Source organism: Sorghum bicolor, chromosome 8 (assembly GCF_000003195.3).
Source record: "Sorghum bicolor cultivar BTx623 chromosome 8, Sorghum_bicolor_NCBIv3, whole genome shotgun sequence".
In the NCBI taxonomy this organism is placed as follows: Eukaryota; Viridiplantae; Streptophyta; class Magnoliopsida; order Poales; family Poaceae; genus Sorghum; species Sorghum bicolor.
Genome location: NC_012877.2, coordinates 11,277,769 through 11,302,998, shown reverse-complemented (window position 1 = coordinate 11,302,998; position 25,230 = coordinate 11,277,769). Strand labels below are relative to the sequence as shown.

Sequence of the window (25,230 nt, the reverse complement as noted above, 5' to 3'; positions counted from 1 at the left end):
TATGCCATCCTACCGAAATTTACTACGGGAAATCAAGCAATATAGGAGATTTTCAAATGGGGATAGATACCTGATAGAGGGGCGGTTGGAGGGGCTCGAAGCAGATGGAGCAATCAAGCACATCCGGGTCGATGCGCACACTAATCCCGTCAGCCTCTCCGCCAACGACCGTCTCCAGATTACGGCCGGTCCCTTCAGCCCTCTCCGCCCCTACCACCGCGCTTCCATCCTGCTCTTCGCCCTCGACCGCCGAAATTCGGGCCTTCGAGGATCCTCCGCCGGCCGCCGCTTCGGCTGGGCCGTCCTCGCGCTTTCTCTTTTCGCCCTCGGAAGAGAAGGCGGGAGGGTCTTCGCTGGCGTCGTCAAAGGAGAACTTGGCCATGGATTTCTAATGAACTCCTTTCGCAGCAGGTGCGCGCTGTTGGTCGGGCAGCGATCCGCTGACTCCGATTTGGCGGAGGCGGTGAGGGAATGGGGGAAGAACTACACAATATTCAGGCAGCCATTCCCCCGACGTCTCTGGTGTGTTTTGCTTACCGGACGCCCGGACGGGGGATCTGCATCTCCTCGACATGGTCCTTCTATAAAAATACTAGCAAAGTCCACCACTAGTTCCTACTTCCTAGACTTATGTTATATTATTTTGATCCTTAAACTCGCAAATCGAGTGTTTAGCTTCTCGAATTTGTTTATCTTTGTCATCTCTGTCCCTAAACTTGTTCGACTAGTCTCTAGAATTATAAATCACCTGTTTAAGTCATCAAATTTGTTCACTTATATCATTCCGGTCCCTAAATATAGTTTTGAGTCTCATCTAGGTCAAAACAAAGCAATCTAAATACTTTATATCAAAAAATAATTCATAACTTTTCATATGAACTCAAATGAAGACAAATTTTATAACAAAATTATAATCCTCAACGCAACCTACAACTTTGTGGTTGAAAAGTTTTTTATTTGAAGTCATTTAATGTCACAAAATTTAATTTTAAATTTTAATTTTCAAAATCTATAAATTTACAAAAAATATTTTGGGATCCTAAATTATTTAATTTAAAAAATTTTCAAATAAAAAGTTGTAGATCGCGTTGATGGCTACAATTTTGATATAAAATTTATCTTCATTTGAGTTCATATGAAAAAGTTATAAGTTATTTTTTGATATAGAGTTTTTAGATTCGCTATATTTTGATCCAGATGAGACTTAAAACAAGTTTAAGGACCAAGATGACACAACTGAATAAATTTGAGGACTTATATGTGAGATTTCTAAGTTTAGGCACCAGGATGACATAGCCGAACAAGTTTAGGTACCTAAACGTAAGCCTAGGCAAATTACCCGATACCCATTACCCGTACCCGAATTACCCGGACCTGAATTACCCGAACCCGAGGTACCCGATCCTAAATTCGGATAGCAATTTTGATTACCGAAATTAGTTTGGGTAATTCGGGTAGTATCCCTCGGTACCCGAACTACCCGAATTACCCAAATATTTGTCTATATATTTGTATTTATCATGTGTTATTAGTTAAATATTAGACCTTATCAATTTATTATAACATAATTCTCTTTGTTTGAACAAGTGATAGTAATATATTATTCTCTACAAAATGCTATTGAAATTCTATACAAATTGTTGCTGAAATTATATATAAATTGCTATTGAAATTTTGTATAGTGTGTTGTTTTTTGAAAATTTGGGTAAATCGGAAATACCCGAACCCGAATTATCGGGTACCTGAAATTGCGGGTAGTGTTTTTTCGGACTAATATCGGGAAACAACTATCATTATCCGAATTTTGAATTACCCGAACTACCCGACCCAAAAAAATCGGGTAACCCGAATGCCGAGGCTTACCTAAATGGTTGTTTTGTGAGTTTAGGGACCGGGATGACATACCCAAACAAGTTTAGGAACCGGTAATAGACTTTACTCTAAAAATATTTGTCAAAAAGTGATATATGTATATTGTTATGAAAATATTGTTCAAGATAAATCTATTCATACGGTTTTCACATTTTCAAACTCAAGACTTAAAAGTTATTCATGGTTTATTTTTCCAACGTTTGACTCAAACCTTGTCCAAAATAACTTTCTTTGTAGATATAGAGGGAGTATATATAACTAAAAATAAAACCATCTTTTGGTGTGATAATTAAATGTTTTGTGCGCCGCTATGTCTCTTTATGCATTTCCATGACACTCCCTGTTGTATGTACACGTGGAAGGGTATGAAATAAAATAAATAATAAGAAAGGATTGGTGTATGTACACGTTGAAGGGTACGAAATAAAATAAATAATAAGAAAATTTTTTTGATATAAATGTACAAGAGAGTAAGAATATATATAAACTTAGAGGTGAAAGAGTGTAAACGAATATATAAACGTAGAGGCGGTGTAAGAGTGTAAAAGAATAAAGAATAGGTGAAAAAGTGTAAAAGAAAAAAGAATAAGAAATGATTCTTAATATAAAATTATTAGTATCGTAGCTCTGTCTGCCATCTCGCGAGGAAAAAAACGCCAGCAGATAGGACCGTGCGACAACTTCCTCGGTACAAATTAGAAAATCACGGTAGTCATGGCCCTGCCTTCCCCGTGCGACAACTTCATCCGCGTCCTTTCCCACTGCGAACCCTAGTACAGCCTAGCAGCCCTCCGTACCTCAGGCTTCTACATCGGGCTCTCTTCCCCGAGTGAGTCAGTCTCGCGCCAAGTCCCTCAGAGGTGCGCACGTTCATGGCGCCCACGCCATCGTCCTGGTCGTCTTCGAGCAGGAGCGATGACGGTTGAAAATAAAAGTATTTTAGTGATTAATTCCAACAACAAGAATTCCAACAACAAGAAAAAAACTAATAACATGTAATAACACTACAATTTTAATCAATTTCACGGAATCTAGTGCTAGCAATAGAAATGATATGAAACCGAATAAGAGAGAGAGGATAGACATCCTTACAGTGGCGTTGTCGGCGCGAAGGAAGAAGACGAAGACTCGGCGTGAAGGAAGAAGACGAAGACAGTCGATGGAGATCGGCGAATACCGGGCGTAGTGGGAAGAAGATGTCCAGCGAGCAGTCGCGACGGCGCTTCCAAAAACCTGATACGCCCCCTACCCCGTGCAGGAACGCGAGGAGACGTAGGCTCCGGAGCCTGCTCTCCCAACACGGATGGCACGTCGGCGACGGTATGGGAAAGACGGCGGCAGCACAGTAATGTGGCGAGGAAGAGATGAATCTCTCGGTGCAAAGGACGATGTCTCGCCCTATATTTATACACGCGTCGCACGCAGCAAATAGGCAAGCAATCAATTACAGTATTATGGAAACATTATCTGCCGTTTACGCACTTACTATACTACAAGAATAATTGCTTACCAAATATCGCCGGACCATTCAAGCGCATGTCGTGCATGCGCGCCCATTGGCCCCACACGGCCCCGCCCGGTGAGGCGGGGCGAGTGAGCGTGCGCGTGTGGTTCTAACTTTTTCTCTCCCCAATTGCTTCAACAAGATGGAGATAGCTCAACTTTTAAAGTTGGCCTCACTCCACTTGAAGTAGCAAGGTGGGACTAAAGTCCCCCACCTTTCCATATATATATGCATGTATGAGTGGGCCTTTGAGATTTATTTGGAATTGTTTGGCCTATGACCCAAAACATCTAACAATCCCCCACCACATCCCAAGGGCACGCGAGTCATACTTCCTGTACCACACTGTTAATATATCAGCTATTCAGTGGAGACCGGTTAAGGTTGAACATCCACCTAGAACAACAAGATAGGCCCATCCGCAACTGCACAATGGACTAAGCCTTGAATTGGCAGTTTGGTACGAATAGGCTACTTGAACTCTTGACTGGTACTAGGCTGTCATAGCTAACCCCGCGAGTGGAGCATATAAGTCATACTCTTAACTCACTTCATGAGCCTATTAAAGAATACCCAATTCTTATAAGCTGTGACTAACAGTTGGGCTCACATAGGTGTGTTCTTACAAGAATACTTTGTAGGACAGTATTTTGCTATAAAGCCTTAGAACACATTAAGACAAAGTTAACTTGCCTTACAAAAATGAGAGTATTGCATCTCCAATGGAGTGGGTCAAATGAAAACGGTTGTACTCTCCCATTAACCAACAACTTATTCTTCCCAGGTCGTAATTCATGGGATCTCCGATCTTGGGTTACTGCTGAGGTTAACTCACATGGGTCTCAATCACATCTCCTTCGATGCATTGCCAATCACGGTGCGTGATAGTCTCTTTGTAAAGGGATCTGCCAGGTTTTTAGCTGTCTAGATGTAGTCCACCGCTATTACTCCGGAGCTCCTTAATTTCCTAACAGACTTCAGTTTACGCTTTATATGTTTGCTAGAATTTTTCCTAACTATTCTTTACCTTTGTGATCACTGTTTGATTATCATAGTTTATGAGAATAGCAACAATTGGTTTCTCAACCAAAGGCAAGTCCATCAACATATCTCTTAACCACTCAGCCTCAGTAGAGGCTGTATCAAAGCTGTAAGCTCTGCCTCCATTGTGGACTTTGTAAGTATTGTCTGCTTACAAGACCTCCAAGAGACAACAACACCACCCAAAGTGAATATGTATCCACTAGTGGCCTTATGCTCATTAGCTTCTAAAATCTAGTTTGAATCACTATATCCTTCAAGTACCCCTGGGTACTCTGAATAGTGAATTGCATAACTCATTGTACCTTTTAGGTAACGCATTACCTGATCAATACCACACCAATGATCACTTCCTGGATTAGAGGAAAATCTACTCAACTTGCTTACAACAAATAAAATATCAGGGCGGGTTGCACTAGCTAGATACATCAATGAGCCAATAATTTGAGAGTATCTTAGATGATCCTTTCCTAGCCTTTTATTCTTTCGAATTATTAGACTAGGATCATAGGGTGTTGGAGAATGTTTGCAATCCATATAACTAAAAAAGTTCAAAACCTTTTCCACATAATGAGACTACAAAAGAGTAATCCCATTCTCACCCTTATTAAGTTTAATATTGAGGATCACATCGGCTTCTTCCAAATATTTCATGTCAAAATTTTGGGATAAGAATGATTTAACATCATTGATCTCATCGATGCTCATCCTAAAAATTAGTATGTTGTAAACATACAAACACAAGATTACTCCTTTGCCCCCACCATAATGGTAATACACACAAGTGTCGGCTTCATTTATTGCAAACCCAGTAGAGGTCAACGTCTTTTCAAACTTCTCATGCCACTGCTTTGGTGCTTGCTTTAAGCCATACAAAGATTTGAGTAACCTGCACACCTTGCTCTCTTGTCCTTATATATAAATCCATCAGGTTGATTCATATAAATTTCTTCCTCTAACTCTCCATTAAGGAAAGCCATCTTCACGTCCATGGGAAGCAGCCAAGGATAATAGCACTCGTATTGTAGTTAATCTGGCAATAGGTGAGTAGGTATCAAAGAAATCCTCATCGTCTTTCTGTGTAAAACCTTTAGCAACAAGCCTTGCCTTGTACTTTTCAATAGTACCATGAGGCCTGAGTTTCTTCTTAAATACCCATTTATAGCCAATTGGTCTGCAACCCACTGGTTTATCTACTACCTCCCATGTTCCATTTGCAGTGATGGAGTCCATCTCACTACGGACTGCATGATTCCAATAATTTGCATCTGGTGATGTATATGCCTCTAGAATGGTCGTGGGAGTATCATCTATGAGATAGACAATGAAGTCGTCACCAAAGGATTTTCAACCCTTTGTCTCTTACTCCTTCTAGAAGCTACAATATTATTATCCTCTTCAATACCAACTGGGTCTATAATTGGCTCTATCGAGGGTGTGGGCTCACGAATAAATTCATTAGACGAACTCAGTAAAGAATAAGCAACATTCATGGGGAAAATATTCTCAAAGAAAGTAACATCCCGTGACTCCAAAAGTGTATCAACTAAAACATCAGATGCTTCAAATTTTATCGCTAAGAACTTATAAGCCGTGCTATGGTGTGCATAACCCAAAAAGATACAATCAATGGTCTTTGGTCCAAGCTTGCATTTCTTATTAACTGGTATGCTGACCATGGCCAAACAGCCCCACGTACGCAAGTAATAGAGTGATGGTTTCCTTCCTTTCCATCCTTCATACGGAGTAACTTCACTATTCTTAGTTGAAACTCTAATTAGAACATGACATACTGTTAAAACAGCCTCCCCCCACCATGCTTTAGCCATACTGGATGTTCCTAACATGGCATTCATCAAGTCTATTAACGTTCGGTTCTTTCTTTCGGCAACCCCATTAGATTGGAGCGAATATGGTGGTGTCCGTTCATGAATTATTCCATTCTCCACACAGAAAAGATCGAACTCATTGGAAAATACTCTCCACCACGATCAGACCTAACACGCTTGATTTTTTTTCTAATTGGTTCTCTACCTCAGCCTTATAAGTCTTAAAACATTCAAACGCCTCATCTTTAGTTTTTAGAAGAAACACATAGCAATATTTAGTTGCATCATCAATTAAAGTCATGAAGTATCTTTTTTCTCCTTTTATCAACACACCATTTATTTCACAAATATCAGAATGTATGAGCTCTAGTAATAACGTGCACCTCTCGTCTACAGCCTTGTGAGGCTTACGAGGTTGCTTCGCTTGCACACATGCTTGACATTTAGAGCCTTTGATAATAGAAAAGTTCAGAATTAAACTCATACTGGATAAACGCATTATACAACCAAAATTAATGTGACACAAATGTGAATGTCATATATCACCCACTGAGTTGTTTGAATCACACACATGGTTCACAACTTTATTACAGAAATCAGAGAGTGAAAAGCAGAACAAGCCTCCGCTCTCGTAGCCTTTGCCAATGAATTGGCCATACCTCGAGACGAGTACTTTATTTGACTCAAACACCAGCTGGAACCCATCTCGACAAAAGAGGGATCCACTAACGAGATTTTTCTTTTTTGAGGGTGCATGCTGCATGTTCTTAAGCCACACGATCTTTCCCGAAGTGAACTTTAGATCGACTGAACCAATACCAAGAACAGAAGCATGCGAGCCGTTCTCCATCATGATGGTTGAACCTCGTGTGATCTGGTAAGATGAAAACATAGAGATATCAGTACAAACATGAATATTGGCTCCTGTATCAATCCACCAATAATTAGATTGAAATACAGAAAATACACTAGGTAAATAATTACCATACCCAGATCCGCTAGGATCGCCAATAGTCATGTTGGCAGATTTCTGCCCCTGCTGATTCTTCTTGCCTTTGCGGTTCTTGCACTTCTTGGCGAAGTGTTCATTCTCACCGCAAACGAAGCACACAACTTCATCCATGTTCATCTTCTTCTTCTTGAACTGAGTAGTCTGAATAGCCTTCTGCTTGTTCTTGCCAGCATGCTACATCACAATAGTACTAGACTGTTCTAGAGCTTTTGGTGGAGCATCCTTTGCCCGAGCCTACTCTTCAACATCAAGACCAGCCAATAGATCCTCAACTGAGATCTTCTGTCTTTTATGTTTCAGAGCGGTGGCAAAGATTCTCCATGACAGAGGCAATTTGGCAACAATACCACCAGCCACAAACTTGTCGGGCAAGACGTGTCCGAGTTGTTCAAGTTCTCTCACAATAAGTTAGAACTCATGAGCCTGTTCCATGACTGAACGTTTTTCAACCATTTTGAAGTCGTGGTACTTCTCCATCACATACAACGCGTGCCCAGCGTATGCAGCACCGAGTTTATGTTCAAGTGTCTCCCACAGTTCAGCAGCACTTTTGATGTTCATGTAAACATCACACAACTGGTCAGAGAGAATGCTAAGAACGCATCCAACGAAAATCATCGTAGCCGCAGTAAATTCCTGCACCTCTTTCTCAGATCCGAGAGGTAGTGCGGGAGGATTATCCACGATCCAAAACACGTCCATAGCCGTGAGCCACAACTGGGCCCTCATCTGCCATCTCATGAATTTCACACTAGTGAACTTCTCCGGTTTCATCGCATCAGTATATCCTTTAGTCATCGCTAAATGCCTATCAGGTTTTTAGATTGTTGAAAATAAAAGCAATTTAGTGATGCATAAATTAATTTCGACAACAAGAAAAAGACTAATGACATGTATCACAGATATATGAATCAAAACTAGCAGTACGATTTGAATTAAGTTCACGGGATCTAGTGCTAGCAATAGAAATGATATAAAACCGAACAACAGAGAGAGGATAGACATCCTTACAGTGGGGTTGTCGGTGCGAAGGAAGAAGACGAAGACCGTTCATGGAGATCGGCGAACACCGGGCGTAGTGGGGAATAAGACGTCCAGTGAGCAGTCGTGACGGCGCTTCCCAAAAACCTGATACACGCCCCCTACCCCATGCAGGGACGCGAGGAGACGTAGGCTTCAGAGCCTACTCTCCCGACACCGATGGCACGTCGGCGATGGGATGGGGAAGACGGCGACGACGCAGTAATGTGGCGAGGAAGAGATGAATCTCTTGGTGCAAAGGACGCAACAAATAGGCAAACAATCAATCATAGTATTATGGAAACATTACATGCCGTTTACGCACTTGCCATAATACGAGAATAATTGCTTACCAAGCACATGTCGTGCATGCACGCCCATTGGCCCTGCCCCGCCCGGCGAGGCGATGCGAGCGAGCGTGCGCGCATGTGGTTCTTCCTTTTCCTCTCTCCAATTGCTTCAACAAGATGGAGATGCTCAACTTTTTAAGTTGGCCTCACTCCACTTGAAGTAGCAAGGTGGGACTAAAGTCCCCCAACTTTCCATATATACATGCATGTATGAGTGGGCCTTTGGGATTTATTTAGAATTGTTTGGCCCATGGCCCAAAACATCTAATAATCCCCCACCACATCCCAAGGGCACACGAGTCATACTCCCTATACCACAGTACTGTTAATATACCAGTTATTCAGTGGAGACCGGTTAAGGTTGAACATCCACCTAGAACAACAAGATAGGCCCATCCGCAACTGCACAATGGACTAGGCTTTGAATTGGTAGTTTAGTGTGAATAGGCTTCACTCGAAGTCTTGACTGGTACTAGGCTGCCATAGCTAACCCTGCGAGTGGAGCGTATAAGTCATACTCCTAACTCACTTCATGAGCCTATTAAAAAATACCCAATTCCTATAAGCTGCGACTAACAGTTAGGCTCACATAGGTGTGTTTTTATAAGAATACTTTGTAGGACAGTATCTTGTTATAAAGCCTCAGAACACTTAAGACAAAGTCAATCTGCCTTACAGAAATGAGAGTACTGCATCTCCAACAGAGTGGGTCAAATGAAAACAGTTGTACTCTCCCATTAACCAACAACTTATTCTTCCCAGGTCCTAATTCACGGGATCTCCGATCACATAGGTTGGGTTACTGGTGAGGTTAACTCACATGGGTCTCAATCCCATCTCCTTCAATGCGTTGTCAATCACGGTGTGTGATAGTCCCTTTGTAAAGGGATCTGGTAGGTTTTTAGCTGTCTAGATGTAGTCCACAGCTATTACTCCGGAGCTCCTTAATTTATTGACAGACTTCAGTCTACGCTTTATATGTTTGCTGGACTTTTTCCCATTATCCTCACTATTCTTTACCTTTGTGATCACTGTTTGATTATCACAATTTATAAGAATAGGAGGAATTGGTTTCTCAACCAAAGGCCAGTCCATCAACATATCTTTTAACCACTCAGCCTCAGTAGAGCCTGTATCCAAAGCTGTAAGCTCTGCCTCAATTGTGGACTTTGTAAGTATTGTCTGCTTACAAGACCTCTAAGAGACAGACAGCACCACCACTCAAAGTGAATATGTATCCACTTTAATTGGCTTTTGTGGATTGGAAACTATATCAATACTATTTTGGAAAGGAAAAAATCTACATTACCTCTCTGAATTTTCGCGAAGTCCAGTTTTCCTCCCTAAACTCCAAAACTAGGTAAAGCATCTATCTCAACCTTTAAAACCATTCATCTTACCTCCCTAACCTTGTTATAGCACTTTTGAAGGCGTTTTTGTCTTTTTCTTTTTTATTTATTTCGGTTGAATCTTTAAAAAAAATCATAATAAATCATAGAAAAACTATAAAATAGAAAAATTATTTTTTGAAATTCATGTGAATAGATCTACATGTGAACATATAATACAATATGCTTTAGTACAAAGTTTTTGTTAAGGCTTTATATCTATGTTTTCTGTAATTAATTGGAATGATTAACAGCTGCAATTTCTATGGTCTAATTATAAAGAAAATTTTATGGTGGGCTAATTATGACAAGATTGAACTGTAATAAAAATTTCATAATCATTAGATCATATATAGTTTAGTTATAGATTTATTTATATTTAACAAGCATAAACCTAAATAAAATATAAAACTAAGTTATACATGATCCAGTGAGTATGAAATTTTTACTATAGTTTAAACATATAATAGTTAGTTCATCATAAAAATTTCACAACAATTGAACCATAGAAACTACAGCTATGAATTATTTTATTTAATTAGAGAAAAGGATAGATATAAAACTATAGTAAAAATTTTATACTAAACATACTATATTATATGTTCACTGTGTAGATCTACTCATATGAAGTTCAACAATGTTTTTTTGTGATTTACTATAATTTTTCAAAGATTTAGACGAAATAAATAAAAAAAAGACAAAGCCACCTTTAAAACTGCTTATAACAGGCCAGGAGACAAGATGAACAGTTTTAAAAGTTGAGAGAGGTGTTCCGTCCGGTTTTAGAGTTAAGAAAGAAAAAACAAACTTTCCCAAAAGTTCAGGGATATAATATGAACTTTTTCCTTTTGGAAACTCTAGACACCCTTGGCCTATATATGTGCAAATGCCTTTAGTACTATAGCATCTATCTCTCCATCTCAATGACATGTGGGACCTTAGCTTAAGGATATCTGGTTGCACATGGATTTCTGAAGCATATATGAAAATCTTTTACATAGATGCTATAAAAATTAATGGAGAGAGACAGACATTATAACAACGAAGTTAAATTTCTTAAGCTCTTGCTCTGTTGCATACATTTAATCGATATATAGAAGTATTTTAATTTTGATCTCCACTTTTGTTAACATTCATTTCAACATTTGTGAACATATATATGATCATTGGAATTGACCTTGGAACGTGTCTCCAAAATTGCCAGGTTTCTCTTTCTAATATTCTCTGTAATGGAACAATATCTTTCTCTCACAACAAACTAGTATCATCATCAACAACAGTCTTTTTTACATTTAATTCCCTCTACGCTCTTTATGCCTCATCTTACATTTAATTCCGTCTACCAAATCTATTTTGAGAAAATACAGCAGATAACATTGTTTCTACGTACGTGGGTATACGTCAAAACTGAACGCGCAATAATGCATTTCAGGAAATGCTAAAGACCTTGATCAATAATAGCAGCAACTCTTAATTTGATTGGCTTCATTCCGTCTTTTTTATTCTACCATCCTCTGCCCACATTTTGGATAAGCTAATTGCACAAATCATTACAATGATTAGAGAACAAATTAATGTTACATTTGCAACAAGTGCTTGTGGTACCCCCTTTTGTTTCCTACTGGTGACTTATTGTCATCATCTCAGTTGAGATTGATTCAGCGCATCCGCATTATTTTCATACCTTCTGACGCAGACTAATACAATGATTTACCCATAGATGGCATTCTTGCCCAATCCAATAGATTCACCGAGGGTTGCCTCCTTGTTGCCTCTGGTCTCTTGATCCTTCTGCATGCCGAAGGTGCTGGCACTGCCCTCCGTAGAGTATTCTGCGCCTCCTGCAGGTACCAGGTTCGCCTCCTTCTGCATGCCGCCAGTAGCGGCGATGGACATGGTTGCTGCTGGTACAAAAGCAGCAGCCACGGTCATGAGGGCGACGACGACGGTGAGCTCTGCGACGATGCTGTTACTACGTTGGGCCATTATTACTGTTTTCGTTGCGTGGACCATTTAGAGATTGATGATGGTACGTGGTTTGTGTTGTGACTTGAGAGAAATGTAAACGGCAGTAATTAAACTCAGTGCAAGAGATGGCGCCTGAGAATATGAGGCTACGAGAGCTTTGCGGGCATCTATCTTCTTGTGTGTGCATGTACAAGCTTGTTTTGTTCCGTGTCGTCGTGGCATGCATGTGTGGCAAGTGGCATTATGTCGGAAAAAAAGGGGTAGGGATGATCCCTACGCTGTATACTGTGCGGATATGCAGGACACGTGGATTTTTTTTAATTGCCTCGCTCAGCCCTCGAGGCTCCCGCACTCCTCTGTCCATGAAAGTTACAACTTCTAGGGTTATTTTAAGTCAAACTTTTAAAACTTTAACTAAATTTGTAGAAAAAACGCTAAGATTTATAGTACCAAATTATAGAATATATTTTCAGAAGATACTCATTTCATGTCATAGATATTGATACACTTTTCTATAAAGTTAGTCAAAGTTAAAAAAATTCGACTAACATGGATTTTAGGAGTTGAAACTTTCGGGATAGAGGGAATATATACGAAGCCACGGCTCAGTCACAATACAAGCCAACACACCCATTGGCTCAATATGGCTCGTGTGGGGGCCGCTCGACATCTTTGATCGTAGTAGATTAGATGGGAAAAGGCCGTAGTCACAGCAACGCAACACCACCGCCGTCACCACGCGTAGCTGACAAAACAAAAATCAATCGAAGACATCCAAGCACGCAGGAGACCGGTGGCATGCAGCAGCTAAATCGACATCCAGGCACCAGGCCATCGATTGCATTAACCAGTGCCATGCGAAGGCAAACGCTGCCGAAGATGGTGCTACTATTGTTGATGTTTGGCGATGACCCTGTGGCCAAAGTGAATTCCTCGTATAATAGTCATAAGGATGCACCGCAGGTACAAATAGATCACTATACTTTCTTGAATGGTGTAGTTAGAACAGTTGAATATGTGTTTTTTTGTGTGCAGGAAAACATGACTGTAATTATCTTGCCTGTGTTAACGTCCGTTGTCACAGAATCTCATGAGTTACCCGAACTCGTGGCACAACAAGCAGATCAGGTATGTGATGTCGGTTGATTGTTAAACATGTAAAAATTTCGCAATGTGAATTAATGGTTATATATGTAACTTTAATTGTCACTCTATTTTATAATAGAAGGTTGATAAAACTGGAGAAACTTTAATTATTTCTGAAGTTGGTATGGTTTTCGATTCAGAGGAGAAAGCTTACGAGATGTACAATACCTATGTTGGGTTCCATATTAGAAAGAGTCATTCAGCTCGCCGAGAAGATAAAACTATATAAAAAAATAGTTTGCAGCAATGAAGGACATAGAAACCAGTCATCAACAAAAGACATTACAAGGACAGGCCGGTTGTGATGCTCGTGTTTAGTTTAGTGCTAGTAAAGACGGAATTTGGAAAATGCAGAAGGTTGTACTTGATCACAATCATTATCTTGCTAGTTTAAATAAGTTGCACAAGTTGAAGTCCCAAAGACATGTTACAGAAGCAGACAGAATACTAATTGGTCACATAAGGGAAGCCGGGATGAAGTCAGCCTAGGTGTATGAGTTCATGAAAGAGTTCTACGAAGGAGTTGACAAAGTGCCATTATCAAGGATGGACTGCAATAATGCAATTGGTCGTGAGCACAAGAAGTACTTAGAATCTAATGGTGCGCAAACATTGCTAGAATACTTGAAGAATAAGCAAATAGAGGATCCTACATCTTTTATGCGGTTGAAATAGATGAGGAAGATGGTCGAATAGCTAATTTCTTTTGGACAGATGGTCAATCTATCATGGATTATGCATACTTTGATGCTATGTCATTGGGCACCACATTTCAGACTAATAAGTCTGAAATGCCTTTTGCTCCAATCTTGGAACAAACCATCACAAGCCAACAATAATTTTTGGGGCTGCACTGATATTTAACGAGACTATTGAATCATTTGTTTGGCTCTTTGAAACATTCCTAAAACCCATGTCAGGCAAGCATCCAAGCATAATTTTCACCGATCAAGATGCAGATCAATTGCTTATGTATTTAAAAGTACTAGCCATCGCCTTTGTTTGTTTTACATATATGTTAATGCAACTAAATATTTAGGGCATGTAATTCATAAGCATCCTGATAAGTTTCTACCAGATTTTAAGAGATGTGTCTACGAAGACAGATCTGAAAAAGTTTTCATCCAGAAGTGAAATAAATTATTGTCTAAATATAAGTTTGAGGGTAATCTGTAATACCCGATTTTAAGGACAAAATCAGATATGCACCATATGTGAGTTTTAGAAGTCAAATCTCACATATAGCTACAAATAAGGGTAATATCAAAAGACAATGCATAAATATATAATGTACTTAGTATAAAAGAGATAACCTTTGATAGCAAACAGCGGATAAACAACTCCAAACTTCGGGTATTAACTTCTCTCTACAGGATCCAACTGACTGGTTGATCACAAGCCTAAACTCCTCCTGAGGGGTGTGGGGAAATAGCAAGAGTGAGTCCATATCGAACTCCACAAGTATAGCAACTAGATTGTATAACTCCCACAATCTCATGATCAACGTGACATAAATAATGTAGAGCATTAAACAATAAACAATGAGCATATTTAACACACAAGAATCATCACCCTTAATGTAGATGTCCCCAAGGCCGCTCCTAACTGTGAGCTCGGCTAGTATACTAGTTTTTAACACTCTGCAGAGGTTGTACATCTTTACCCATGAGTCATGATTTACCCTTTCACCCGAGGTAGCTAATCTCTTAACCCCCTTCCTAGGGAGGTCGACAGGGATCACTATGAAGTCTTTCAAAAGTTCGTCTAACAAGTTAGGGCCGCTAGGTTTCATTAGTCAGTCCATGTGATTCACCCGCAGGAATCCACGGTCTACTATTCCCCAATTGCGCCACACGGGTAACTGCTAACGAGCTAGAAAAGTTACTCATACTTAACTAAAGCCAGAGCCATTATAGCCCTCATGGTTGCACTGTTGTCCCGGGTGATCACGTACAGACAAATCATCAAGTTGCTAAAAAGTCATTTTTATCGTTTATTACTTAACATTAATCTAGTCACAAGATCATGGTCACAGAAATAAAATCCAAATGCTATACTTGCCTTTATCCAAATGCTTGTGTTGATCGTGCTAGTTGTCCAAGGCTCTGATCTTGATCACTGAAGTATTGCTCACCGTCTAAACTCGATCGTCGATCACACAAACAATCGAACAAAACATACACGAAGCAAACAAGACTACAATTAGAACAATACACCAATCATATAAAAACAGTATGAAAGGCTTATAAAATGATTCTACGCATCGCTATGATCTCACATATGTAAAGATCACGAAAATCGGAGTTGAAACGGAGAAGATATGAATTTTCTAAGATTTTATATAGAAAAGTAATTAATTAATTAAAGTCACGAAATTTAAAAGTTTCAAACTGAGAAAACCATTTTACTAACATGTAGAGCTCGTAAATACGAATCTAACGAAATTTGAATGGATCAAATCGGACTTGAATCGAGCATTTTATGGCCTATAGAATCTCAGTGGCAATTTAGTAATTACTGAAAACGTATTTTCTTTTAAACCATCACAGAATACGCCTTTGAAACAGCAAAGAGTAATCTCGCAAAGGCGCCAGGGACCGCGGGTTTATTTCTAAATAATTCCGGGGACTCTTTAGCAAAAGTGGCGGCCGAAACGGTATGTTTTAATCTGAGCCATGCATCACAGATCGAACGGTGTAGGGACGATCTGACCTTCACGACGGCCGGCTGCGGGACTCCGGCACGGCGGCGCCATTGCCGGCGTCGAAGTACCCGGCGGCGCTCTCCGTTCTAGCGATTCAGGGCACCAAAAAACGAAAGAAAACCACCGGGACAAAGCTTAGGTCACGGCGAACTCACCTAGGCGATTTTTAGGGTCGGGGAAGACTTGGAGATGGTCGGCGGCACAGAATGGCGGCAACAAGATCCTGTCCAAGTCCGACAAGGTAGTGAGCAACACCGTGGAGGTTAAGTTGGAAGGAGATGGTGCGGGTGGGTTCAATACCTTGTCTAGGGGTTCGTCCAAGGATTCTCGGCGGCCACGGGACGACACCGAGCGTGGACAGTGGTGGTGGTGTGATGTAACTCGACGGCGGGCTTCAAATCTGGCGGCAACAGTTGCTAGGGCTCGAGCGATGCTTAGGAGGGGAAAACAAAAGTGTAGACGAGTCCTGGACCTTTATAGGTTACAAGATTGAGCCAAATCCCACGGAATCCGGGATTTACCGCACGGCTTCCACGAACAGAGACTCCAGGTCGGCCACGGCGCGAGGAAGGAGAAAGAAAGGGAAAGGGAAGACACTGACAAGCGGGGCCAAGCCGTCAGCGACTCTAGACGTGGGGTCTGCGAGTCAGTGAAAGAATGAGAGGGGAAGGGGAAAGGCGCGGGCTGGCTTGGGCTGGGGCGCTGCTGCCGTTCTGCTGAGCCAGGGGAAAGAAATGGGCCGGGGGGGGGGGGGGTGGGTGGAAAAAGGGCGCTTGGCTTCCCAAGGGGAAAAGAAATGAGGGGACGCTGGGCTGCGGCCTGTTTCCAGGGAGTGGCTTCCTCCTTTCTTTTTTTTCTGTTATTTCCAAACCCTTTTCAAATCAGTTTGAAACAATTTTGAACTTTGGTCAAATCACTCGTCACAATAAAAATGAATTTTCCAGCATGAATGCACAACCATATTTCTAATCCTATGATAAATTTTTAATTAAATGAAAATTATTATTTTCCTATGTTTCATGAGCACAAAAATTCATAAATAAATCATTTAAGCTCTATTTCCGAGAAAACAATTTTTAGGGTGTTACATAATCAATGGAGGAAAAATTTATATGATTTGAGAAAAAAGTGGGCTGCTGTCTACCATGACCCTTTTACAACTGACATGAACTTGACTCAAAGGAGCGAAGGTATGAATAATGTATTTAAGAAAAGATTTTGGAGGAGTCTTGGACTTTCAGAACTCCATGCAGAATGTGATAAGGTTTCCGCCAGTCCTCGTGAAAATGAATTAGATGCAGATTTTAACTCACACAGAAAAACCTCACTTACAAGCATCCGAAATTTACCCTTGTTAAAGACTGTGGCTGAATCATATACAAGAAGGATGTACTCGGAGTTTGAGGAAGTGTTTAAAGAACAATTTTTATTCTCATGGAAATTGATCAAGCTGATGGGTCAATCTTGACATACGAGGTTACACATATGCACTCTAATCATGGAGCAACAGTTCATTTTAACATTGTAGATATGACCATTACATATTCTTGCAGAAAGTTTGAATGTATAGGTATGTACACACATTTTTCAATTACTATAAGTTTCTAATATAATATGAATGGATGTAAATTGACTATTTATCTTACAGGTATATTGTGCAAGCACACCCTAAAAGTCTTAACTGCAAATAATGTTTTTATTTTGCCACCGCAATATATATTGGCAAGATGGACAAAATATGCAAAAAGAGAATTCTACATTGACAAACAAGAAAGTGTGACAGAAAGTAACAAAACGTGGGCTGCATATGTATATCATGAATGGCGACATCCACAACATTGAAGTGTTCACAATCAAAAGAACTTCTTTATGATTTGGGAAAAGGCATGCAAAAATTGGATTTGGAAGCAGATGCTTCTTTGAGCAAGCTGAAACAGAAATCCGATGAGGCTAATTGTGCAACAGACCCATTAAAAGGCAGAATATTGTTTAAAATTTCACGAGTAGTAAAAGGACCAAAGAAAAAACAGACCACAAACGTACTTGAAATAAATTCAGGGAAAAAGAAGAAAACTGCTAAGAAGAAAGGTACAATGATCAAATCTTTTTTTAGTTTTTTTTATTTCCAGCATTGCTACTTCTGTAGTAATTTTTTCATATTTAATTTTTTGTGTACAGAAAATACAAATCAGGCTACAGAAAATAGAAATGCAAGTGATGATCCGAACCAATTAATTGTAAGTCATCAATTTGACTCATTATTCCTTTTCGTATTTATTCACTAACAGGATATTGTTACGAACAGTTTCATATCTATGCACAGGACCCTTATGCTGGTGGTAGTGGTGGTACTAGTGCTATGTCAAACTTCACCAATGATTCAACCATGCCTTCTCCTTTGTTCAAATATGGATATGCTTCTGCACCTTACATGCAAGGAGGATTTACAAATCTTTTACTTGGAATTCAGGAAGATGCCGCAATGTCCTCCTTGTCTGCTAGAAAGTTAAATTTTGATGAAAATATGTAACTGTGTTCTATTGATTAATATCCTACTTTGCTGTACTCTTATTATATTGAGCTAGATACTGTGTAATGGTGGCCTCTGCTGTTAACCTCCTTTTGTGAGCACATCCAAGATAATGGTGATTTTTTAGCAAGCTTAAATGTTGAAATATGTGCTTATATTATACATGTGCTAAGATTTTGTCCGCTATTCTCTTTTCTTCAATTAAAAATTATCTTTGGTCTTTTTTTTAGATAAAATAGTATACCATCTTTGATCACAATTTGTAAATTTTCATTTACCAAAGTTGGCCACAGCTGACGCGGATTACCAGGACATGGGCCAAGGCCCAGGAGCCAACGCCAATTAAACTATGAGCCACACAGCGGCATGGGGGAGAAGAAGATAAAGACGACGCGGAAAAAAACCTTCGAAGAGGTAATCATTCAGTTAATATGATGTGTAAACTTGAAACACAAAAAGATGAAGACTCATTGTTATAGGCAAAATTCTTTCCATACGTTTCCACTATTCCTTTAGATTCCTTGTTCTTTTCCTTCTTTTGACTCGACAGTGTTCCTTTGGATTCCCTTGTTCTTTTGGCAAATTGATGCTTCAAACAATTGGTTTTCTTTAGACTGTAAAAACATGAGGACACAAAATTACCTCAAGTGATGAGTAAACTAATAATTATATAAAGTATGCATAAAGAATAAAAATAGTTCAGTGGCAAGCCAATAATATAATTTGTTCTGGGTTCTGACGACAGAGTTGTTGTAATACAACTTGCGACATAACTTACCTGTTCTTTTTTTTTATGCGAAGACTTACCTGTTCAACTATTTACTCCCTCTGTCCTGTAAAATCCGTTGCTATGGGAAGTATATGCTAGTCAAACTTTTTTAAATTTTACTAAATTTATAAAAATACTAGTATATTTATATCTCCAAATAAGTATTATGAAAATAGATTCAACAATATATCTAATGATACTAATAATGTACTATAAACAATATAGTTATATATATTTAGTCAAAATTGACTACATTTGACTTATCGGGAAGTAAAAACAACGGATAAAAAGAAAATGTTCACACCCTTCTCAATTATTACATGGACAACTGTTGATGGACATGTTTCATGACTTGGTTACTTGGCAATTTCAATTTGTAGTGCTACTATTACGTGTGAAAACATAGTGTAGGCTGTAGGTAGATTGGTCTCTCTCTATATATACGCCACAAGAACCAAGCAACACTTCATCCTCCGCTAGACATCCGCATCAGCTGCTCCAACCATTTTCAGCCATGCTTCTCCTTCTCCTACAAATCCACATCATATACACGCTTGCTGTGACGACGACACACACCAACTCTATGTCGTCCACACCCCTGGTTCCCTGCCAGCGGGGGCAGGCCTCCTCGCTCCTCCGTCTGAAGCACTCCTTCAACACAACCGGCGCCGGCGGCGATTCCACCACCTTCCGGTCATGGGTCGCCGGCACGGACTGCTGCAGCTGGGAAGGCGTCAGCTGTGGCAACGCAGATGGACGTGTAACCAGCCTCGACTTGCGCGGCCGGCAGCTGCAAGCTGGCGGCGGCCTTGACCCAGCTCTGTTCGGCCTGACCTCGCTCACCCACCTCGACCTCTCCGGCAACGACTTCAACATGTCCCAGCTCCCATCCGCCGGGTTCGAGCGGCTCACCGCTCTCACCCACCTTGACCTCTCCGACACCAACTTGGCAGGCTCGGTGCCGTCTGGCATCAGTCGCCTCAAGAACCTGGTTCATCTTGATCTCTCAACGAGGTTCTGGGTCGTTGATTTCGACGACAAAAACAGCGAAATTCACTACACCTCGGACTCCATTTGGCAGCTTTCGGCGGCAAACCTTGACACTCTACTTGAGAATCTCACGAACCTGGAGGAGCTCCGTTTGGGCACGGCGGACCTGTCCGGCAACGGGCCGCGATGGTGTCACGACGTGGCCAAATTCACTCCTAAGCTTCAGGTTCTCAGCTTACCATACTGCTCGCTGTCAGGTTCCATATGTAAATCCTTCTCGGCATTGGAGTTTCTCAGAGTGATCGATCTTCATTATAATCACTTGTCTGGTTCAGTGCCAGAGTTCTTGGCTGGCTTCTCCAACCTAACAGTTCTTCAGCTTTCGACAAATAAGTTTGATGGATGGTTCCCTCCCATCATATTCCTACACAAGAAGTTACAAACACTTGACCTCTCTGGAAATCTTGGGATCTCTGGTGTTCTGCCAACTTATTTCACGCAGGACACCAACATGGAGAATCTGTTTGTCAACAACACCAACTTCTCAGGTACAATTCCAAGTTCCATAGGCAACCTCAAGTCTCTAAATATGTTGGGCCTTGGTGCACGTGGCTTTTCTGGAGTACTGCCCTCTTCGATAGGTGAGCTCAAATCCTTGGAATTGCTTGAGGTGTCTGGGTTACAGCTAGTTGGGTCCATGCCGTCGTGGATCTCAAACCTGACTTCTCTCAGAGTTCTCAAATTCTTTTACTGTGGTCTATCTGGACGGATACCTTCTTGGATAGGGAACTTGAGGGAATTGACAAAATTAGCACTGTACAATTGCAACTTCAATGGGGAGATACCTCCACACATCTCAAATTTGACCCAACTACAGACTCTCCTGCTCCAGTCAAACAATTTTCTAGGCACGGTGCAACTGTCTACTTTGTTCTCAAATATGAAAAATCTAACTGTCTTGAATCTCTCAAACAATGAACTGCAAGTGGTAGATGGAGAAAATAGTTCTTCACTGGCGTCCTCCCCTAAAGTCGAATTCCTGCTTTTAGCATCTTGCAGAATGTCTAGTTTCCCCAGCATATTGAAGCATCTCCAAGGCATCACTGGTCTTGACCTCTCAAACAACCAAATCGATGGGCCAATACCTCGGTGGGCATGGGAGAATTGGAATGGCTCTTACATCCACCTCTTCAACATATCACATAATATGTTTCCCGATATTGGCTCTGACCCTTTGCTTCCTGTACACATAGAATACTTTGATGTCAGTTTCAACATTTTGGAAGGGCCTATGCCTATACCACGAGATGGCAGTCTCACACTAGATTACTCGAACAACCAGTTTTCATCCTTGCCTCTTAATTTCTCTAGCTATCTCATTGGTACTCTCCTTTTTAAGGCCTCCAAAAATAGACTCTCTGGAAATATTCCACCGTCAATTTGTAGTGCTGTTAGGACTCTACAACTCATTGATCTCTCTAATAACAACTTAACTGGTTCAATCCCATCTTGTTTAATGAATGATCTCAGCACACTTCAGGTATTAAGTCTAAGAGAAAATAAACTTGTTGGAGAGTTACCTGATAGCATTAGCCAAGGCTGTGCACTCGAGGTGATGGATTTAAGTGGCAATGGGATTGAGGGGAAAATACCCAGATCTCTAGGTGCTTGCAGGAATCTAGAGATACTCGACATTGGAAGCAATCAGATAAGTGACTCTTTCCCATGTTGGATTAGCACACTTCCTAAACTTCAAGTTCTTGTCCTCAAATCTAACAAGTTCACTGGACAGCTGCTAGGTCCATCATATGACACAGTAGACGGAAACAAATGTGCATTTACAGAACTGCGAATTGCCGATATCTCTTCAAACCACTTCACTGGTACATTGCCAGTAGGATGGTTTAAGATGCTCAAGTCTATGATGACCAGATCTGATAACGAGACATTAGTCATGCAAAATCAATATCACCATGGGCAAACATACCATTTTACAGCGGCAATAACATACAAAGGGAATTACATGACCAACTTGAATATATTGAGGACCCTTGTGCTGATGGATATCTCAGACAATGCATTCTGCGGTACCATCCCTGAGTCCATTGGGGAACTTGTGCTCCTTCTCGGGCTCAACATGTCTCATAATGCTCTAGAAGGGCCAATTCTAGCTCAATTTGGCAGCTTAAAACAACTTGAATCATTGGACCTCTCCTCAAATGAGCTTTCTGGTGAGATCCCAGAGGAGCTAGCATCACTGAACTTCCTTTCGACTTTGAATCTGTCCTATAACATGTTGGCTGGACGAATACCAGAGTCATCTCAGTTCTCCACATTTTCCAATAGCTCTTTTCTGGGGAACACTGGTTTATGTGGACCTCCAGTGTTGAAACAATGCAGCAACCGAACAGATACAAGCCTGATACATGTTTCAGAGGACTCTATAGATGTCCTGCTCTTCATGTTCACTGCATTGGGATTTGGCATCTTCTTTTCAATTACAGTAATAGTGATATGGGGACGCCACAGCCGAAAGTGAAACCTGACCCTTCTGTTTTCACAGAGCTGTTCTATTGAGTCTGTCTGTGTCGATGCATAGTTTGTATGTGAAGATCTATCCTGGAACCTTATATATACATGGACTAGTCCCAAAAATATCTTATTCTTCTATCCACCTAATATACAATAGGGTTTGTCTACATAACTGCGATAGATTTTATACCCCAAATCTGTCAAATTCAGGGTCTGTCTACATAGCTGTGACATATTTCATACCCCAAATCTGTCAAATTTTTTAACAATAAAACATTGGCACATATGTCTTGAAAAAATGATAGCGGCTCAGATTCACTCTACACACTGAGTGAACCACACCTACCACGATCCTACTTATGCTTTCATCTTCGTTTTGCGTAAAATGATTAACCCGGGGATGATGGGATGGATTCAATAAGACTTATAGGTAGGTCTAACCCACCTTTAACAACCAATCTAGACAACACTTTTATCTCAATCTTAGTAAAGACTCCACACAATTCCTTGACATAGCCTCAAGGGGAGCTGATGAGATCCCAACATAGGAGAATGTTAAGCCTCCAGATCAAAGGTTTCTGATCGAGAGACCACTCGACCGACCTCTCCAAGATTGCTTGGGGCTTGGGGGTTATATCCTCACGCCAAGGAATCTAGCCAAGCCTGAGCATGTCTGCCTCCCTGCTCAGGAGTCGAAGGCTCGCCTGAGCCCTAGGCTCTTGATCAACGAAAGCCTAGAACTGATCCTTGGCTCCCTCCTAGCCTCTAGTGCTAGCCAAGGCTTGGGCACAACAAGGTAAGCCCCAAGCCACCAAGCCTTAGGGAGCTCCCCAGCACTGCCCCTTGGGCATGGTACTGTCAACCACTCCACCAACATGGTCATGCACGAGGCACGAAGCAAGAAGACAAACTTCTTTGTGGCCTCTAGGGGCTCAGGGGCTCCTAGGTCCGCACGTCAACCTCTCGATCTTGCCTACTTTGCCACCAAGAAGCATCCGAAAGGCGCACCTGGGGAGGGCCGGTCCAAGCCAACATAGCCTAACACGTATTGTGTTAGAACAGGGCAGACGACATCCAGAGATTCTTTGGCTCCACGACATTGCCATGGTCCATAGAGAACCACTGCAAAACCTTCCTATATTCTAGCACCTGTAGAGCATCGGCTTAGCTCCCCTAAAGCACCATATACATGACCTACCTTAAAATATAAGGGAGAGATTGGATCCTAAGAGGGGGAGGACGATTCTACATAGATTATTGTCATAGAACCGAGCAAATTATAAGAGCACAACTGTAAAAACAATCACCGGAGCAATCAAGTTTTCAGACTTGAACCCATATAATCCCGGCAGTCAACTGAAATCAGAGGGACTTCAAACCAACTGAGCAACATACCAAGATCGTAATAAGTTCAGCATAATACATCATCTACTACATCAGTTCACACATAGCTTGCCAAAGATTACAAACATCGGAGTTCACTTAAGTTATTACAAACTAAGTTCATAGGTAGCGGAAGCAACATAGTTTTGACAACAAGTTCGCAAGTTATCATTAATACAACATGTGTCGGATCACATCCACAAAAGCAAGTCAGGTAAGATGACTGAGAGAACCGTGTCCAACGGTTTAGTCCCCATCCCAAGGACCCCAGCAGGAAGAAGACAGACCTTGCAGCACCCGTCATAGAACGTGTTATCTGCAATAGGTGGGAATAAACCTTGAGTACGAGGATGTACTCAGCTACGACTTACTCGTCTAACAAAAATAAATGACACCAAAAAGTATGCAAGGCTAGTATATAAGTGGAGCTTGCTTGACAATATTTTTGCATAAAAGCTGACTTAGAGATGTAACCAATTCTTAAGCATCAAGTTAATATATAATTCATTAACCTATCCACTAGATTAGCACTTGTACTCAACAGTCACTTGATTAAGGCAATCAATAATAACCATATCAGGTTTATCAAGGTTTGTAATCATGATCAACATCATCATAGAACCATTAAGTTGCTTAGTGAAATCTACGTTGTCGCTGCTCTGCCAAGTTCTCACTATCTGAGAGAGACAACAATTTGAATCTATTCCTATATAGCTGGAGGGTTATTCCTAGCACTCACCCATGCTTCCCCCATCAAAGAGCAAATATGTCACCTATGGTACAACTCAGAAATCACGGTCCCGATCAGCGCCGTACTCCTAGGGCTGCCACTCCGCTAGAACGATCAGGACTTTCAAATCACCTGCCCTTAGTCTTACACCAATGGCCCCCAGCACACTGCACTTCCTTCGGTAGTGCACACTTTATACTTGCCGGCCTCCGACCTGAGTTGTACTACTCGGCTTCGCAGTCGGAACGACTTATCCAGCCAACTAAGTGTCAGGCATGCGTTCAACATGACAAGAGACGTACAGCGAATCGGTCCTTAAACGACACAGACAGAGTTGCTATCACCATATAAAACTCTGTCCGGTCTTAGTTCATTAATTTAAGGTTCTTTTCCATGATAGCAAAATATAGCCAACCATGACCCAACATGACACCCTAAAGCTCGCTGGTGACAGGATATCAC

At 41.0% G+C, this 25,230-nt stretch overlaps 2 protein-coding genes across 3 annotated transcripts in view; one reads left to right on the top strand and one right to left on the bottom strand.

Annotated features, from left to right (window-relative positions):
• LOC8058142 (putative E3 ubiquitin-protein ligase SINA-like 6) overlaps nt 1-582 on the bottom strand; it is a 3,745-nt gene extending 3,163 nt beyond the window's left edge. The window contains exon 1 of one of the 2 annotated variants that reach the window (XM_021446496.1): nt 71-582. In XM_021446496.1, coding sequence (XP_021302171.1) covers nt 71-382 — 312 coding nt within the window. In that variant the 5' untranslated portion in view covers nt 383-582. The remainder of the gene's footprint in view (nt 1-70) is intronic. The other variant, XM_002441961.2, reaches the window with a different exon arrangement.
• LOC8084202 (LRR receptor-like serine/threonine-protein kinase FLS2) lies at nt 19,717-22,662 on the top strand. The gene is made up of 2 exons (XM_021465974.1): nt 19,717-20,671; nt 21,968-22,662. The coding sequence occupies exons 1-2, from the start codon at nt 19,717-19,719 to the stop codon at nt 22,660-22,662; spliced, it is 1,650 nt and encodes a 549-aa protein (XP_021321649.1).

Bases quoted from the DNA above. Each gene is read 5' to 3' on its own strand.
- LOC8084202 (XM_021465974.1), top strand. From the start codon at position 19,717: ATGTCGTCCACACCCCTGGTTCCCTGCCAGCGGGGGCAGGCCTCCTCG. The intron at 20,672-21,967 runs GTACAATTCCAA...GTGCATTTACAG, and splicing joins CAACAACACCAACTTCTCAG to AACTGCGAATTGCCGATATC.